The 19,255-nt window shown below is 48.2% G+C and overlaps 1 protein-coding gene across 1 annotated transcript in view; it reads right to left on the reverse strand.

Moving 5' to 3' along the window:
* Nucleotides 1–1,593, reverse strand: part of GSK3B (glycogen synthase kinase 3 beta) — a 141,469-nt gene extending 139,876 nt beyond the window's left edge. Inside the window, exon 1 of the mRNA XM_042866578.1 lies at nt 1,373–1,593. Coding sequence (XP_042722512.1) covers nt 1,373–1,460 — 88 coding nt within the window. The 5' untranslated portion in view covers nt 1,461–1,593. The remainder of the gene's footprint in view (nt 1–1,372) is intronic.
* Nucleotides 1,594–19,255: the final 17,662 nt, after the last annotated feature.

A 19,255-nucleotide genomic window follows, 5' to 3' on the forward strand; every position in this document is an offset into this window, starting at 1 on the left:
TTGAGCCGTAGAACCTGAATAAGGCAAATTCAGCTTCGGAGCATGGCAGGGCCAGGTCTGGCTAGCGTTAGACAGCCACCTGCAGAAATACCCATCAACAAAACCTGCTTCCTATTCCACATTCACACGAAGTAAATCAATAAATTAAAATGGAGTCATACATATCTTTCCCCCCAGTGTGAATTAAGATCTTTAATACACTTTAACCAGATCATACATAACCCATATTAGCAGCATAGGAGTATAAAGGGCACTCCGTGTTTTTCAGAGTGCAGCAGGCACACCGATCATGCAGATACAAAGCAGCTCTAGAACCTCAGCCCAACATTTTCTTCAAGGCTTCAACCGCAGCGGAAGTACATTTCGGTGCAGAAAAACGTCAGAATTTCTCATCTGTCAAAAAGCCCACAGCCAGGCAGAGTCCCGGCGTGAAAAGCCTCCAACACCAAGAAACACACACACACACAGCAGTGTCAAGTGTGATCAGATGCGATATCGAACCATCGAGCCCTCCAGGTCCCATAAAGATCCTGCCCTATGTTTCCATAGAGAAAAAAAAGGGGAATATTACTGAAAACAAAGCCCATAGCACGAATTGGCAACGACTGGGCTGTTAACAGGCACATATTCAAAAGAGGCCTTCAGAAATCATTTGCCATTCCGGATACATAGTTAATCATAGGTGACCCAGAGCCGGGCCTTTCTCCGGTCATACAGAGAAGCGATGCCCATTCTCCATTCACATAGCATGGCCGAGCCCACCAGCTGCGACACGATGGATGGGCACGTATCAAGCACTGATCATTTCCAGCATGCCCATGCAGAATAAAGCACAGGCCTCATTCTCAAAAATATTCCCCTCGAGGAAACCTGGAGAAGGCATCCTCAGCCCCAAACAACCACTCACATGCAACAATGAGGATCTCCCTATTCCCTCCATCGGGGATCGTTAGCAGCGTACCAGACAGCCTTTGTAACCCCCTCAGACAGCCTTTGTAATCCCCCCCTTTCTCTCCCCAGCCATTTCTTTCCCTTTTAACAGGCCGGGCCGTGGCTCGCCCACACCCCATACACAGCTCTCCCCACACCTCTCCCATCTCCCTCCTTCAGAGGGCACAAAACACCTCAACGGGGACGAACGTCACGGCCGTACCCGCGTGCCCCGTCATTCATCCCCTCCTCCCCGAGGCACAAAGCCCAAACGGGGCGGCGGGAGCCCCGAGGAGCCCCCCTCGCAGGCACGGCCCGCAGGGACCGAGGGCAGGGCCGGGAACGGCCTTTTTACGTCCCGCAGGCCCGGCCGAGCCCGCGGCCCACCCAAGCCGAACGCGGGGCAGGGCCGGAGGGCGGCTGGGAGCGGCCCGATACTCACGGCTGACTTTCATGCTGCCGAACGCCGAGGGCTGCTGCACCGGCTTGCAGCTCTCCGCGAAGGAGGTGGTCCTGGGCCGCCCGGACATGGTCTCCGGTTCCGGCTGCGTCCCGACGGGTTGTCCGCCTCCTCCGCTCTCCTTTGGGGCTGGCTGCGGGGCGCTCGGCTGCGGGCTCAGCGGGAGGCGAAGGGCGAGCTGTGCCACATGAACCGCCGGCCCCTTCCCCCCCGGGGAAGCCCCCTCCCCTCGCTCTCTGCCCCGCCGGCCTTTCCGCGCGTCTCCTTTCTTCTCTCGCCGCGCTCCTCCTCGCCGCCCGGCGCTCACAGAGCCATCCTCCCGCCGCGCCGGTGAGCTCCGAGAGCCGCCTCCGCCCAGCCGCAGCCCCCCGGGCCGGCCGCGAGCAGCGGGGGTGTGCTAGGCCTCGCTGCCCCCACCCTCAGCCCAGTCACATGGGGCGGAGGCTCGCGGCCCGGCTCCTCCGATCCTGCCGCTCGGCTTCTCTTCTTCTTCTTCCCTTCCTTTCCCCTTTCTGTCTTTTTCCTTTTTTTTTTTTTTCTCTGTTTTTGTGTTTTGTTTTGTTTGGGCTTTTTTTTTTTTTGTCTCTCTCCTTTCTTTCCCTCCTGCCCTCTCCTCTCCTTCCCCCCTCGCCTCTAAGGGAGGCGGCGGGACTACTTTTCCCCCGGCGGAGGGATCTCGGGGCTCCTCGATCTGCCGACGGGAGGCGATGCGACCGCGCGCAAGGGGATCCGGCAGCGGCGGCGGGATCCGCGGCGGGAGGAGTGGGGTGAAGCGGTGCGGGCGGCCTCGCTCCCTCGCTGGCTGAAGCCTCTCAGTGCGGCGCTGAGGCGGCGGCTTCGGCGCGGCTCCTCATTGCGCCCGCAGGGGCAGCTGGCGGCGGCTCAGGCTGGACAGGCTGCAGTGCGGGTGGTGGCCGGCGGCGGCGGCGCGGGCCATGGCGGCGGCGGCTCCCAGCTCCTCCTCGGCCGGCTTCAGAGCGCCGGCGGCTCTCGCTGTTGCTTTCCCGGGCGTCCGAGGCGCATGGGAGCCGTCCGCCCGGCTGAAGGCTCCTGCCGCTCCCTCCTGGCGCCGGCTGCCTCTCGCCGGGCCCCCCTCCCCGTTTCTGTTGATCGGTCCCTTTGTCCCCGCTGCTGCCTCCGCTGCGTGCCCGGCTCCCGCTGCTGCGCTCTCTGTGTGCGCTAAAGCCGCGCAGCCGCCTATGCCCGTCGCCGCCCTACGCTGCGGAACGGCCCTAAGCACCTTCTGTGAATAGCCAGCCGAAGCGCCCGACGCACTCGTTAGCCCCCAGCCCGAGGCCCTTACGGAAATACCCGAGCCTCGTCGGGACCAATCCTAAGGCCGTTACGGAAATGCCTGTGACGGGTCGTAACCAATCGGGAAGCCCTTACGGGCGCACCCGAATCTCCCCGAAGAGATGCACAGGCCCAATCGGAAAGCGCTGCCACCGCCCTAGCAGCGCGGTCGGGCGGCCAATAGGAAGAAGGTCTCTCTTCCGGCTATTACCGGGCCAACCCGAAGAGTGCCGAAGCGGGAGAGCCAATCGCGGGGCGTTCTGTCTCGATTACACAGCCCTGGGACGGTTTCAAGCCGCAGCCCGAGGCGGAGAGCGGGCCCTAGCTGCGATTGGCTCGCGCGACGGAGAGCTGCGATTGGTTCACGGCGATGAGGCGGCCCGAAGACGGCAGCTAGCTGCCAGCTCTCGACCAATCCCCAGGCCGGGCCGGCACCAGAGCCGGCTCCCATTGGGGCACGGCAGTGGCGGGCGCCGCCCCTCTCACCTTCATGACCTCACCGGCTGCGCAGGGCGGGGATGCGGGCCGAGGGCGCATGCTCGGGCCTGTGGGGCGGGGGATGGGGTTTGATCGCCGCCGCCCTTGGGCATGGGGGTCTGCGGTATCCTTCGCGGGACTGAGAATTGCGAGTGGTGGCTCCTTGCGTGAAAACAGCCGGGTGACCCTCGGGAGCTAGTCACGGCTCCGGGAGAGAGGCCGTTAAGTGGTGCAGACGTGGTGAACACCTGCTTAATGGGCGTCGGGCGGCCCTCGCCTCAGGGGCTTGGCGGCACCGGGGTTCCAGTCAGGAAGGGGCGGCGGCGCCGGCTCCGTGCGGCTGCTGTGACCGTTCAGCCGCTGTGACCAGGTGTCCTGCCCGTGCAGTTAGAGCGAGGTGTGAAGCTGGATCCAGACGAGCTGTGCGAAAAGAGAGCCTTGAGAATGCCACTGTGCTTGTAAACCACCAGGTGATATGCCATCATCCTCCGGGTGGGAGCACAAAGCTTTCCCTCGTGGTTCTGCTACGCATGTAAAATGAAAAGCTTTACACCCTCCCGAGTGCTGTTGCATTGAGTGTTGTGGCTTTAAGTCTTGGGTACGTTTGGCTAGAAAAATCCCTGGCCATGGAATATAATTGCTTCTTTTAAAAGGCGGTTCGCACCGTGACTGTGTTAGCAAGGCCAGAAATCACCTTGAGGTTATGAACAGAAAGGACGCGTGGTGGTAAACCTGCAATAGCAGAAAGCCAGTTGAGGGAAGGGGGAAGAAGGTGAGGATGTGCAAAGTCCTCTCAGCTCAGCCACCGCTAGCAAATAGGAAACACAGTTTACATCAGAGCCACTAAAATGGCCCTGTGTCCATGTCTTGGTGCCACCATGAGAGGGTTTTGCTTGGCGCTGGCCAATGTCCAGGCAGTGCTGTGACCTCTGGAGAAGCCTGTCCTTCCTCGGGGCCTGGGGGCTTCCACAGGGCAGCAGCTGGGGCAGAGCAGGAGCTGGAGTGCTGCTACTGCTGTGACCTCAGTAAAATCACTCGGCAGCCCTCAGCAAAAATTGAGTCCCACTTGCTTATACTGTTCTAAAAAAGCGTGTTCTTGCCAGAATAGTTTGTACCACAAACAAAATAACTTGGGCTAGCAGCAGCACTTTTTGCCAGAGACTCTAAACAAACTGCTCCTTTCTTTTCAAGGTATCAACATATTGCCAGATATTTTTTCCCCCCAGTCCCATTTTAAATGACATCGCTATGTGAGAAAACAAAGATCTGGCCAATAGCAGCTAAAATTTATCCTTTAAAACAGCTTTGTTCCAAAGCAAAAAAACAACTTAGCCTCTCAAAACAGCCCTGTTCAGTGCTCTGCTCACCCTGGCTAGAGCCTTTTTCCTGCCTGATAGGCGATGAATTATTTTACCTACTACAAAGGACTTCGGACTTTTAAGGTTTGATTCATTGTGAGCTTCCAATGCAGCAGGGGAACTGGAAGCAGAGAGCGCCATGCCCTAGCAAAAAGTAGACTGTCTGAAATGAGAGTTCTCATGGTACTGCCACACCCCACGGTACCTTACTGTACTCATTATGCATCAAATGTCCCTGAGACGTGGTCTCAACAAGCTGCCAATGTCCACAATGGTATTTTTGGCCCATTTTAGTAGAGCTGCTTACCCCAGCCAAAATTAGTCAGGGAGGGAGCTTAGTTCTCTAAAGAGCGATCTTGCATAAGATGATAAAGAGGCCATGGAAGGAGGCAGCATCCAGCCTTCCTCTATCTGAAATGCACCAGCAGGCATTCCAGTCATCTTTTAGAGCTGAGCTTAAAATTGGGGCTTTTTTGGTTTTGAGCACCAATGCCAACGCAATTCTCTCTTTCTTATTTACTGACAAAATTCTTTAGAAAAACCATATAAATGGTGGCACTGACTTAAGAGAGATAGCCAAGCTTTGTGTCTTGACAAAGTGGGTGGGCAGAAAAATATCATGAGGAGAAGGAGCTCTTTGTAATAATAGTATATAAAAACCAAGCCCATGTGTACTTTACCCTGCTGATATCTATGTGAAAAACGTCCTTTTTATGGTGAGTCTGCAAGCTGGTAATACAAATGGAAAATCAACTTCATGCACATGCAGAGAACAAGGCCAATTCTGGAAAATGCTTCATGTTTACACTCCTTTGTGTGGCGCAGCCCTTCACTAAAACCACCCATCTCCCTGTACCAAAAACAGACCACATCAAACCCCAACTCCCAGTTAGTGGTACTCCTGCTTTTCTAAAACACCAACCCTGCCCATCCACTTGGGGAATGCACTACTGATATCCCAGTAGTTCTTCTTCCTTTATAGGCAGTCCTGCCCATATTTCACTGTAATAGCAGTGAACTCTCAAAACCCTATTTCAGTCATATTGTCTTCTCATCTAGAATGAAACCACGCATGTATATTTAACAGTAGGATTATTATTTATTTGAAGAGACAAAAAGCTATTGGCTATCTCCAATTTCTGTTTATCTTTTCATGGATTATCTCCTTAGCTAGGGCTGCTGTCAGAAAAACCATTAACACATAAGGAAGGGTATCTGCTAAGCTTTCATCCTCAATGTCAGAAATGCACTGAATTAAATTCGTTTGGGGAAGTCATGAGTGAGCTAGTGGCTTTTTTAGATTGAAAGATTCTCTTTTGATAACATTGCAAAGTTTGTATTTATTTTTGGCCCCTTGGCTGATGAAATGACCTCCCTTTAGAATCCGCAAATATAAATAGAATTGAAGCTTTAATGATCAGTTTTCACAAGCAAGAATAATCCTGTGTCTTAGGCATTAATATTGTTCCAAATCTGGATGCAAAGGGCGGTTTTACAGCTGCAGTGATTCAAAATCAAAGCGTTCCTGTCACATCCAAGTTCTCAGAGAGGGTGCCTGAAAACACGAAGCATCTGATGGAAATTATTGAAGTGTTAGCTCTCCAAAATGCCATAAGGTGGCAGTGAATTAGAAAATTGGTACTATTTGTGGGGAGAACAAAGCTTTTAAAAGCTCAGTGGCAATGATGGAGAGGCTTTTTTGTTTGTCTAATTTGTCTGCTTACATTTCATGTATCACCATCAAATTCAAATCCAATCACCTTAAGAATACGCTGCATAGATCTGCTCCAACATTCATGAGCAGCCAGTGGACATGTTCCTGCACGGGGAATTCCTGCTTTTTCTTTCTCCTCAGTTTCCTCTTCAATTAATCAGCAAGAAATTTTTCTGTTGCCTTTCTGTTTGCTTATCTTGCAGCTATTGCTGTGTCATTCCAACATCTGCCGTGCTAAGAGGGCAGGAGGGTAGTGTTTTATACTTCCGTTTGGCTGATAAGGGTGAAATCATTCAAGGTTTCTTTGCACTTTGATACACTAGTGATTGAAACTGATACTGATAATCTACCAGCTTCGCATCCAGTTCTTTAATATTGCCAACTGAATTATAAAAAAATAATGGGATATTGTAATGGTTTGCCTCTTGGTTAATTGGCACGGGCAGAGTTGATGGCTATAGTTGAATTTTAACTTTTTTTATTTTTTTTCTAGTGGAGAAACAGAGATTCTCTGACTGCTCAGGCATTAATTATTAGACAATAACTCCCAAAGATTGGTTCTGATTTTTATCCCGGAACAAAATCCAAATCCACGTGAATCTATGTTTAGAATGTACCGGTTACGTTTATTTTTCTGAGCAGAACAGCCACTTTCAGTCCCGAGAAGCCAGCATTTTGCAATGATTTCCTGTCACAAAACATGTCATCACCAACAATTGCTTCAGAGACCAGCCGATGTTTAGCTGATCTGGGTGTGCGTGGGTGCACCTAGGTCTTGTAGGACACCAGGTAGATTCGCTAGAATCAATAGAGCCAGGTGCTCTGAACATGGTGTGTATTGTAACAGGAGATAAAGACAGCTTCTGTTTCCCAATTTTGCAGCACGGCAGAACAAGACAAGCTGTCCAGTGAAGGTTCACAGCAACACTGCAACACACTGAAAACGGTGACTCATGATGCAGGCTGTTGCACCCATCTATGGAAGTCCTGTCCACCAATGCTCTGGAGAGGTTTAAGGTTGCTCCTATTCACTGAGAGAGACATCAGGTGTCACAGGGTGACAGAAAATGTCCAGCCACACCCTGTTCCTTGATAGCCCTGAATAAACAGCACCCAGAGCCAGAAAAGCCGTGTTGCTTAGATGAGCCTTTGACAAGCCCTCCAGACATTTGTTCTCTTGAAATCAAGAATGATGCACATTTCCTCAGCAGTTTGAAAAGGTTCAAATCTAGAAAATTATTGGGCCCTTCTCACATCTTTAGATTCACTCCAGCAGCCAAAGACATTCATCCATCTGCTTTCTATTGTATTTCCCAGTGCTGCCAGCAGACCTGCCTGTTTCTGCAAAGGGCATACCAAGGAGCAGATGGGGCACTCTCTCAGCAAGAAATTAAAACAATCTCAGTAGGATTGTGATTAAAAAAAAAAATTGTTCTAACCACTTACTAGGAGCTCTCTGAATGGCAGTATTTGTGGAAGGGCCCATGCATGCCGCACACTCACTGTTTTCCTACCTCCTCAGCCAACCTCCAGCCTAGCTGTCCAAATACAAAGAAAGACAGCATGCAATCCATTTAGGAAAGTCTTGTGGGTACAGTAAGCCTTGGCTTGATAACAGGAAGCCAGGCACAGACCTCTAGTGGCACAGAGTGCCTGGGATGCTGGCCTCACTATGAAGATTCTCTGCAAGCTGAGGTTGCCATCTGTAGCTGCAATGAAATGTTCACCCAACCATTGCTGTTCTTACTCATAATAGCACAAGTCTCCCTGTAGGAAAAAGAAGATTGCTTTTGGTGGGCTACAGGCACTCTTGATACCACAAGACAGGCTGTGGGGAGTTTGATGTACTTATGTCTGCATAAGAAGTGGTCACTGTGCACTGTACTTTGAGCAATATATAACAGGACAGTGATAACAACATGTGGCAAAATGGTGGAGAAGGGCCGTGAAGAAGCCTTGGTCACTGTGTACATCTGTCATAGCAGTGAACTTGCAATATCATTGCATGTACTTCCTGGGTTCTGAGATCTTTGACTTGCAGCCCACATTAAAGGTGGTGACTGTCCTCAGTTTTGTCCTTTTTTAAAAGGGGACAGAATGGAGAGTGAGTAGAACCTGTGAGAAAATGCATAGATAATTATGAAGTGGCTGAAACTGTAACAGTATTTCCATTTTGCTCACTGAGTTTTTGCCAAGCAGTCTAATTAATTTAATGATCCCTGTCCCTGGCTGCTCACTAATGACCATTGCATACTGCTTCCTTCGTATTTGGCTTGCAAATAGTTACTAATTGTTGCTGTGCCTTGCATTGTACGTCTGGTGTTGACAGCTGTCACGGGCCTGAAATGGGGACAGATGTTGCTAAAGAGAAGCTCCCTCCCAGATCTCTAAAACATCTACAAAAGTGTGGAATTGATTTGCATTGCTGAATATAAAAACTTATCATATACATGCATTGGGTAAAGAGAAGAGGTCTGCAAACACAAAAATTAAAAGTAGGCGGTGGAATAAGATCTGAAGAGGCTCACTGTTGTGTCTATAAAACAATGGATTTTTGCTATAAGAAATTCCTATTTCCCCTAATTCCACATTGACTGCTTGGCATAGCAAAGTCTTTTATACCCTTCACAACAGAGCACACCTCCTAATTTGATCAGAAAAACAGCCTGTATTGCTTTTGCTTCAGCTTATTAGACACAGTCCAAAAACCTTTTCTTCAAGAAGGGACTCAAGATCAGGCTTACAGATCTAACAGGCTGGGAACAAGAAACCAGCAGCATGAAAGCACCGAAAAGCCTTAGAAATCAATGGAAACAATTGCAATCCTTAAAAAAATAATAATCCAGAATCTCATTTCCTCCTGAACATTTTGTAACTGAGATTGTTACAAGCAACCTACTTTTTTTTTCCCCCTCCGTTTGTTTAGCCTATTTAGCAGCGCTGAGCGTCCAGGCCATTGTTTTGCTAAGGGCCAACAATGCTTATCTCCAGATCTCACCCAACTGGCTGGCTGCACTGTGAGACTTGGATGAGCTCTTGTCTCAGACCAAGCAAGAGGCTGCAAACCAGCAGCAGCAGAGCTGCACACAACGGGCAGCAATGAGCAAGCAAGTAAGGAAGCAGAAAGGAAATGGCTGAGCTCAAGCAAGGTTAGCGTGACTGGAGCAGCAGTCACTCCAAACAACTCTGAGAAAAGAGCCAACAACCATAAAAACCCTGGTGGGATTAACAGTGCCTTTCTGTAAAGGAGTCGTTTCAGGACAACTGACTTAAGGGAAGTGCTACAGTTACTTGTTTTTTAATTAGACTGGATTCAAGCCATATCTGGCTGATGATGCCATTCTGAGTTCACAGGGACCTTCCCATTGCCTCATGGCACAGGAGCAAGAGAACAATGCAATTGATGGGAATGATGGCACTTTTAAAAGCAACAGAAAGAAATTGTTTTAAATGTGGCTATTGTGCAGGCTGGGATATTTTTTCTTGTCCCTGGAAGGTGAAAGTTCCAGGAGATGTTTCAAGTTCTCAAATGGGGTTGCTCTAGAAGTTCATGAGGAGGAGACTCTTCTCCATAGCTAGTAAGGGAGCTGTGGGGTAAGAAACCTCCCTTTAGGTGACGGAAGACAATCTTTGTCTGTAGACAGCCTCTGAAATCACTGGTGCAAGATATCATGGATACAGAAGAATTTGTAGTAATAATGGTAGAATCTGGACAAGTACTGGGTAATACCTCTGAAGGAGGTAATGTTAAACCTACTTTTATTTTTTTGTGTGTGATGTGAAATTGCAGTTTGAACACAACCTTCTAATTCTACAGAGAGGACCATACACCAGCCTTTCAAGTATGGTAAAATTTATAAAACACTCTGAATCATCTTGCCCTGACCACAGTCGAACAAGATATTGGACTCCAAATCAGGGCCTGAGCAATTTGATATTCCAGGATCACCTCCTCTGAGCTCCTGAGTGATTCATCCTGCATAGGAGATCAAGCAAAGGCAGCAGGAAGCCTGTGTGGATGAACAAGAAGCCCCTGTCTGAACTCTGGCATGAAAAGGAAGTACACAGAAGGTAAAAGCAGGGTGAAGTGACCCAGGAAGAAGCTTTGACTTGTGGCACTGTCTTCTGGCAATTCCAGATCCCTGAGGGGGGCCCCATGAGTGCTGAGGAAGCTGGCTGATGTCACTGAGAGGCCGTGCTTTGAAAGATCATGGAGATCAAGAGAGGTTCTTGAGGCCTGGAGGCATACAAATTATGACAGAATCATAGAACATCCTGAGTTGGAAGGAAACAACAAAGATCAGCGAATCCAACTCCTGGCTCCACACAGCACCACCCAAAATCCAAATCCTATCTCTAAGAGTGGTATCCAAGTGGTCCTTCAACGCTGGCAGCTTGGGGCCATGCCCACTGCCCTGGCAGCCTGTTCCAGGGCTCTACCACTCATGGTAAAGAACCTTTTCATAACTTCCAATCTGGCTCTCTCCTGATACAGCTCCGTGTCACTCCTGTTTTCAGGATGGGCAAGAAGGAGGAACTGGGGAACTATAGGCCAGTCAGCCTCACCTCACCTCTGAAAAGGTAATGAAGCAACAACTAATGGAATCTGTTTCTAGACTCATGAAGAGCAAAGAAGGTGACTGGGAGCAGCCAGCATGGATTTACAAAGGTGAAATCAGGCTCAATCTACCTGACAGATTTCTAGAGTGAGTTGACTGGCTTGGTGGATAGATAGAGAACAGTGGATGTCATTTACTTCAAGTTTAGTAGGCCTTTTTACACTGGTCTCCCATAATACCCCTTGGACCACTCAGTGAAGCATGGGTTAGATTAGTAAACAGTGGGGTGGGTCAAAAAGTGGCTTAATATCCAGACCTACAGCACCATACTAAGTAGCAAGAAGTCCAGCTAGAGGACAGTCATTAGTGGTATGTCCTAGGGGTCAGTATCAAGTCTTTTACTGTTCAACATCTTCAGCAAAGATCTGAATGATGTGATGGAGTACACCTGAAACAATTTTGTACGTTATACAAAGCTGGGAGGAGGTGTGGGCTGTCATTCAGAAGGAACTGAACAGTCTGGGTACTGGGCAGAGAGCAACCTATGAAGTTCAAGAGTCCTGCACCTGGGGAGGAACAATTCCATGCCCAAATACAAACTGGCCACCAGCAGTCTGGAAGCAAGCTCTGCAGAGAGAGACCCATGTTCATGTGAACATCAAGCAGCTCTGCTACTCAGGAAAGAAGGTCCTACACAGTGTCAGTTCCTATGCATTTTGCTAAACTCTATTTTTCCTTGAGGTAATTACAGGTATTACTGATATTATTAGCTACACGGAATACATATACCTCTAAGGATGAGGTGATTTCAGTGAATCTTGAACTCAATAAAACAGACAGAACTGTCCTTAAAATACAAGATTTGGGGATCGTCACTCATGGCTGAGATTTGATACGTGAGCTTTCAGCAGAATAAGCAAAGTGTGGGCAGATGGAGGCTGGCAGAGCACACAGGGCAATGTCAGATGAGAAGTGGGAGATAAGTGACTTAGGACAGCCAGTGCTGAGTACTGCATGAAAGAACTTCAGTTGCATTTTCCAGTCTACGACAATATGGGCTGGGCTGGTTGTGTGGTGGAAGTAGTAAAGTTAAAGCACTGTATCGAGACAATGCGCCAAAAGGGCAATTAAGTCAGAGGCAATATTTTCAAGCTGAGCACCCCCATAAAATAGAGAAAATGGAATTAATGACTGCCTGGGAGAAGTCTGACTTAAATGGCCACCCAGGAACTTGGAAGCAAAGGCGGCTCTCCAGGGCAGAGGTCAGCAAGCTGAACCACAAACTGGCCTTTCTCTTGCTGAGTTCCCTGTCTCCTTCATGGCACGGTCCTGGTTTATTTTATGCACTGAGGCAGGATCCCATTAAGAAAAAGTATGCGATCATGTCATTAATGTCTGCCTTGAAAGAGAAGATTAGAGAAACATTTGTCAAGAATGGTCTAGGAATAATTGGTCCTGCCTCAGGGCAAAGAGATGGGCTGGAATCCCCAGCTGGCTCCTTAAGATCCCTTCCAGGGCTGTTTTCCACGAAATCATACATGCTCTAGAAAGCCAAATTAAGTTCACACAAATTGCTTAAATTCCAGGCTCCCCTAACTTCTGAGTTTTGATTTCAGAAACATTTTGGCATAGATTATGGCATGCTGTCTTTTAGGATCCTGGCTGGTTTGTTTTAAAGCAAACTCGACCTAGCAAGAATACCACAATGTGCACATCTACAAGGTCCCTCCAAAGCTTGTAAGAGTTAGATCAACCACAGGAATATCTTCCAAGGACTGGCTGGGGCAATTGTGCCCCCTCCAACTGTCCAGGGTAAGGGTGGCCGTAAGCAGAGGCCACTGTGCTGCTGGACAGCCTTGATGCCAAATCCATGTGCTGACAGCAGATGAGAGACAAGGGTGCCTGAGTTCCTTCCCAGACTGTAGAGGGCAACATGTGCCACCAGGAAATTTTTCTGTCCATGTTTCTCTCATTTCCATTTTTTTCCAGACCCTTGAAAACAAGCAGCCCGTCACCTTTTTCCCAGCAGCTCCTAGATCCAGAATCCTTGGTGGCTTAATCCATTCTACCCTCACTCAGAAAATGAAGTTCTCCATCCTCCCCCCTCCAGCTATTCCAGCCCAAGACACAACACATTCTTCAGTCAGATTTACCTCTTCCATTCACAACTGGCTTTCACATCTGCTACTTCTGCCATCTTGCTTCAATACTGGCATGGTGATCATTGCACGACTGAAAAAAACACTGCTTCCCTGCCAGCTCAGTGCCCCATTTCACAACGTGATGCAATGACTTGCAGGTGGAGCATGCTTGGTCACCACCTGCAGAAAGCCTGGCAGCTGCAAGGAGATGGAGCATGCTCTGAAGGGGCTTTCAAGGGATGATTTGGAGATGGCTTTTTGTCTGCTGAATCCCAAGACCCATAAAAATGTCAAAAGCCATAAAAGTTACACTTGCAGTTTGTGTGGTGTGAGGGAGATGAAGTGTCTCAGACAAAAAAGAAAAAAAGAAAAAAAAGGAAAAAAAAAAAGGAAAAGAAATCCTGGCAGATGTGCTGGAAATGAGGGAAAATACTTTTTTTTTTAGACTTGGTCTTGGAAACATCCTGAATCATATTCACTTTAGTTCTTCCAGAACACTCGGCATGAAAATTTTGGTATAACGCTTAGATTTTTAGGAAATGGCAGGCAAGTGAATCCAGGATATTTTTATGGAAAATGCAGCCTTAATATGCACTGGGATGTTAATGCTAGATAATGAAGTAATAAGTATTTCATCTTCTTTCGCTCTTGCTTTTCTCCTTTCCATTCTCACTCATTGTCAAAAAACTGCTAATTGCTGCACACTCTGGGCATCTTACATTTTAGTCTTCATTGGAGACCTTTTTGCTGCAGAACAAATTCCTCGTTATCTGGAACATCTAAATTAATTGATTCCGCTGGTTACTGCAGAGTCATAAAAACAGCGGTATTAAATTGGGGACAAAAGTCAAAGGCAGAGCAGCAGTGTGCTCAAGCAGCTGAAGTGTTCTGAGCACCATCCTTGGACTTCTCTTAAACAGATGGCTTTATTTTGTAAAGACAATATTCTGCCTTATTAAGTTAATTGATGTTATCCTGGGCTTGGGCACGCCTGCTGAGCTGCTGAGAAATGCCACCAGGTTTATGTTACAGGTGGAAGCCACTGTACTCTGTTCCACAGACACAGCTGCCAAGAGACGGCTATTGCTGCCTAAATGACATGAGCAAATTCATGTCTCATAGCTGTTTTGGTCATCCCAGCAGTTCCTTTTATACTCTACAGGTAGGTTGCAAACTTGCAAAAAAACAATGAGGCAGTGGAAATTTTGCTGTAATGAAAGCATGGCTCTGAACACTTCCAGACACGTTGCAGCAGAACAAAGCTGTGACCTGTTCTTTCATCTGTCACCCTAAGGGCAGGAAGATCTTTAAAAGTCAATGCCTCATTTCTGAGTGTGCATTAGAACAGCCTAAACTGGTCACAGGGGGAAATTATTTTATAACAATCCTGTAAAGGGAGAGACGAACACTCAGTTGCTCAGCTTTCAGCAACACGCATCTCAGCACCCATGCAGAAATCCAATGAGTAAGTTTTGGAACAACGTTGTCCCTATCTTTCCAGCTGCCCTGTGAGGTGGGTGGCCAGTGCAAAATCGACCTTATCTCCTGTTGCTGCTGCGGGACTGATGGCCGTCCGGACCGGGAGGAGAACGGCTCAGTGTTTCAAAGTAAATAGACCCCTGCTGGGACTGACTTAAGAGCATCTCCCCTTCTAGTAGGACAGCGCCCCCCACAGCCCAGCTTCTGAGTGCATAGCACGATGCCTTTTTTTTTTTTAAGCACTTCAGTGACATTGCCTCACTTGTGGGGTTGTTTCTAATGTTGCCATTATCTAGAAATATCTCCATTGAGTAGTAGAAATCTCATGCTTATTTCAGCAGATGTTTGAATTTCTGATGGAGAGAAGAATTCTTGGCTCTTTCTAATTTGCGACTGTCAAATTCCAGTTAATTCCTGGTGGGGTGTTTCTGGGAAATTGGGATGTTTCCTCTTTGTGGGAGGACACAAATATATGCAAGAGCATGCACAAAACTATGATTTGATTCACTAAAACCATCTGTTTGAACAAATCATCCAAATACAGCAAATACTGATTACTCAACAGCAACATCAGTCTTCATCACGTGCGTCGCAGACCATTGCCTGATCTCCTTCCTCCCTTCCCTGTCTCAACCATGTTTTCCAGAGGAGTTGGGATTCATGCTGGGGTTCAAGCCTTGCTGATTCAGAAAGCCACAAGGGCTGGAAGTATTGGCTCTCATTTTCCTGTTCACTGAACGGTTGACCCGCCTCTCTGGCCCTCCTCGGGAAGCACTCAAAGGCTTTTTGTAAATACATATTAAGGAAGCCTGAATGTATCTCAGGGAGGTGGCCCTGCGTCCACTTGAATCACTTGAATGACAGCTGAATGAGACCTCTCTGCCAGGGAGTCACAAAGAATGGGTCACAGGAAAGCACTAAATGTGTTTCTGTAACTGGTATGAAAAATGCTGTAATAGCGAGAAAACGAGCTGACACTTGTAAAAGCATAATCCACCATCAAACGAAAGATTCACCTGTCACAGGAATAGTCTTTATCCAGCACCTCTATTTGGGAACTGTTTAAAGAAACACAGCTGCTTTCAAACAAGAACTTGCATCTTCTGTAACCACTTACAGTATATCCCACTGCCCATGGATCTGCCTACAGCTGAGCTTTAAATGCAAGGTGTGATTGCATCAGCTAATGACATTCCTGCTGTGCTCTTTGTTTTGAAATATTGCCCTGATAATTGGAGCTAGATACAAGGTGAAACTGCCTGGAAAGCAGCACACACCTCTGGGAGGGTGTCTTGCTGGTTGCATTCACTGTATCCAATAAAAAGTGAATGACAATCATGGCTTGTGTTGGAAGGGACCTTGAAGCCCATGCAGTTCCAACCCACCATTGAAAGCAGGGCTGTCACTCAATAGGTCAGGTTTCCTTAGGTCCCATCCAACCAGACCTTGAATGCCTCCAGGCATGGGGCATCCATAGCTTCTCTGGGCATCTGGACAACTTCTTTGGGCAAACTGAACATTCTTGTGTCATCAGCGTCATGTCATCAGGACATTGCACAGGGTATGCCTTTGTTTTCCCTGACAGTGGCTCCTTTGAGAGGTACCAAGGGCTTCCTAAGAAATTTGGGTCCCTATGGGTATCCTGAGCCATGGGAAGCTCCAACAAACAAAGGCTCTTCAGGACCAGGTACAGGTGCACCTCCTGGTACTTGCAGGAGGTGTGCCAGAAGGAAACATCAGCATATGAGGGATAAACAGGCCTCCCTCTGCAAGTACATTGCTGTTGGTAAATCCAGCACTTGATAGGTACCAGCACCCCCTGGTCCATTACAAGACTTTAGAGAAAATGTTTCTGCTGATCCCCAGGAAAGCTGCCTGCCTCTGGCATGCCTTTCTGGTGCCCTAACTACTGATGAGTATTTCTTCTTGTCTTCTTTCTGAAAGGTGAGCGTGGTCCTGTTCTTGTGCTTGACAAGCTCTTTAGAGGAAGAGCAGAAGCCATGGGCTGCCAGAAGGAACTAGAAATAGAAGATCTATTGTCTGAGTAGACAAGTGATTCTGGGAAGCAAAGCCCCACTCTCTATCAGCATATAAGACAGTAGGTTAAAGAAGGAAGAAAAGCTATTAACAAGAAGGCAGCACTGGCATGAAAACAAATAGATAAAAATAGGCTCAGAAAAAAATGTGGGCTGGAAATCAGAACAAGTTTCCTCAGTGTCAGAGTGAGGCTATGGAATAACCTGCCAAGAAAACTCTTAGCGACTTCTGAGATGGACTGTGATAAATTAAAAAGAGGGACTTCATGACTCAGTGCTTGTCACAGCAAGGGAACATGACAGTGACTTGGAGAGCCCTCCTAGTCCCACATTCCTGTTGATATGATAACAGAGGAATCTGTGCAAGGCGCAGTAAATGCTGAATCACTGAGCGCTTTATATAGCTGCCTGGCAAACAAAGTCCCTTGCTCCCATCCTGTCTGCAAGAAGCTCTAGGACAAAAAAAGAGAAAAACAAATCCTTACGTAAATGGTTGCGCTCTGACAGCGAAAAGCATAAAGCTGCAGGTGCCTGAGCTAGAAGAAAAACAGCACAGCTCAGCTGCAGGCTCCTGCACAGTGGAGAGAGCTAGTGGTGTGGACATGAAAGCAAGAGACCTCGCTGGGAGAGGGCGTGCCTGGAGGTGAGTGTGCCCCAACAGCTTCAATCCATAACTTATAACACACGAAGGAAACTCAGTGCTTCAAGCTGTGTGTGCATATCCCGTGTGCTTCCTGCAGCATGTGCATGGAGGGGATCATTTCCACAATGGAAATGGTCATATAATGCAGTAGAAATTTATTTAACATCAACTGCTGAAGCAGCCACGTTTCTCCTACCATCTCAGGACCCACTGATTTTTGTATGGTGCTTTTTTATTGTCCCTTGAGTATGGGATCACTTTCTGAAGCACAAGGCTGTGGTCAGGGTGCTGCTTGCACCCATGGGTTTAATGCCTTACAGATGGACAGCTACAGCTTATCTGTCCTTGGCTTTAAGAGCAGACTATGGGATAAGATCAGCAGCTGCAGTTGGAGGAGTACATAGAGGTAGAAGACAAGAAGGAGGCATGTGTGAAGAATGGGGTAAGGTAAGAGACTGATCTGGTGTTTGGGCTCAGGAAAGCAAGAGTGTTCAGGAGAGAGCTTCACTGAAGCCCTCATGGCTGTTGGACATGCTTTCACAGCTTCTTTCAGACCTGTGGAGGCGCCCCTATGGATGTTGGTGCTCTCTCACCTTCTCAAAACCTCAAGCCCACTCTGTCTAGAGAAGCATCAGCTGTTGCTCCTCACATTACCACAAGAATGTCCCATCCTTAGCAACACTTCTTTTTCTCTCTGCAGATTGGGGAAAGGTCCTTCATGGGTCACCTGTGGAAGATTTCTTGTGGCACTGTCCATAGAAGGGCAAGCATGCTGGCTGAGACAGTCTCACTATCTCTTCCTATGAGCATTGTATAGTTTGGAGACAGCAGATGGAAACATGGCTCATGACTTGGAGACATAGATCAGGAAGCTAGAAACATTCAGAGGACATCACTGCTTGTGTGGGGACATTGATGCTACAGGCCCCGACATGTGAGATGGCTCTCACTGAGCTCTCTTCTGTAGATGCTGGCAACAAAATCCACATCAGGGATGTGGGCTGCCAGAGCTCTCAGTCTGCCTTTCCACCATGGCAGCATGTGCACCCCTGTTCCCACAATTGCTCAGAAACCTTGGGCTCTGGGCAAAGTCCTCATTAAGGTACTTTGAATTAGCTAACAAGGAGTCGGGCTCCTGCAAAGGCTGCGTACAAGGAGCTGTGGGGCAATGAAATACTATGTACTAAATACCAAATACTAAAGATAAGCAGCAGGAAGGCATGCAGTGCACAATGCCCAATGCAACAATCCCCATAACATTAAGGGCAATAAAAGGCAGCCCATCATCTCTCTCTGTTCTCTCCTCTCATGCGCAGGCAGCATGGTTCATCACACGGAGTTTTGGCTCTTCCCCTGTGGATTCAGCATGTGTTCTTTGCTGGATATGGGAGAAGGCTGGAGCTGGGATCCACCAAAAGCACTAGTCATTGCTCACAACACCCTCTCCACCTTGTTGGTACCCCTTTCCTTCCCCACACCCCACCCTCCCTTCAGGGATCCCATAGCAGGCAGAGCCTCCATCTCCCTGCATCCCACAAGGGCAACAAACCCCATAGAGCCAAGTCCAGCCCCTTCAGCACTGTCTCCACAATTGGCCGCCCTCTCAGCTGGGAAAGGGTCCACCAGGGCCTCAAGAATACATTGGCCTTGGGGATTGGGATCACACTCTGGAGTGTTTCCATTTCAGGACCAAGGTGGAGCTGGGGGAATACTGTTCCCCTCAAGATTATTAACACGGCCGGCTGGTGGAGGAAAGGAGTTGTCCTACTCCGCTCTGTGCTTTGTGGCTTCACCTTCTGCACTGAGTGCAGCTGTGCCACAATGTAAGAAGGACATAAAACTGTGAGAGAGCATCCAAAAGAAGGCTATGAAAATGTGGAAAGTTCTGGAGGGTAAAGTGTGTGAGGAGCAGCTGAGGTCCCATGGTGTGCATGGCCTGAGTGCCAGAGTGCAAGGAGTGTTTTGGACATCGCTCTCAAACATAGGGATTGGATTTTGTATGGTGCTTTTTGTGGGGCCAGGAGTTGGACTTGATCCCTGTGGGTCCCTTCCAACTGTGGATATTGTATGATTCTGTGATTATTGGGTCCAGTGATTTGTTCCCGAGCCATAACCTTCAGCAAATCTGGAAAAAGCAGGGAAGAAAAGGCAATGATGGTGAGGGG

The sequence above is a fragment of the Lagopus leucura genome, unplaced genomic scaffold, assembly GCF_019238085.1.
Source record: "Lagopus leucura isolate 7727_CA_CO unplaced genomic scaffold, USGS_WTPT01 Super-Scaffold_100001, whole genome shotgun sequence".
NCBI lineage: Eukaryota > Metazoa > Chordata > Aves > Galliformes > Phasianidae > Lagopus > Lagopus leucura.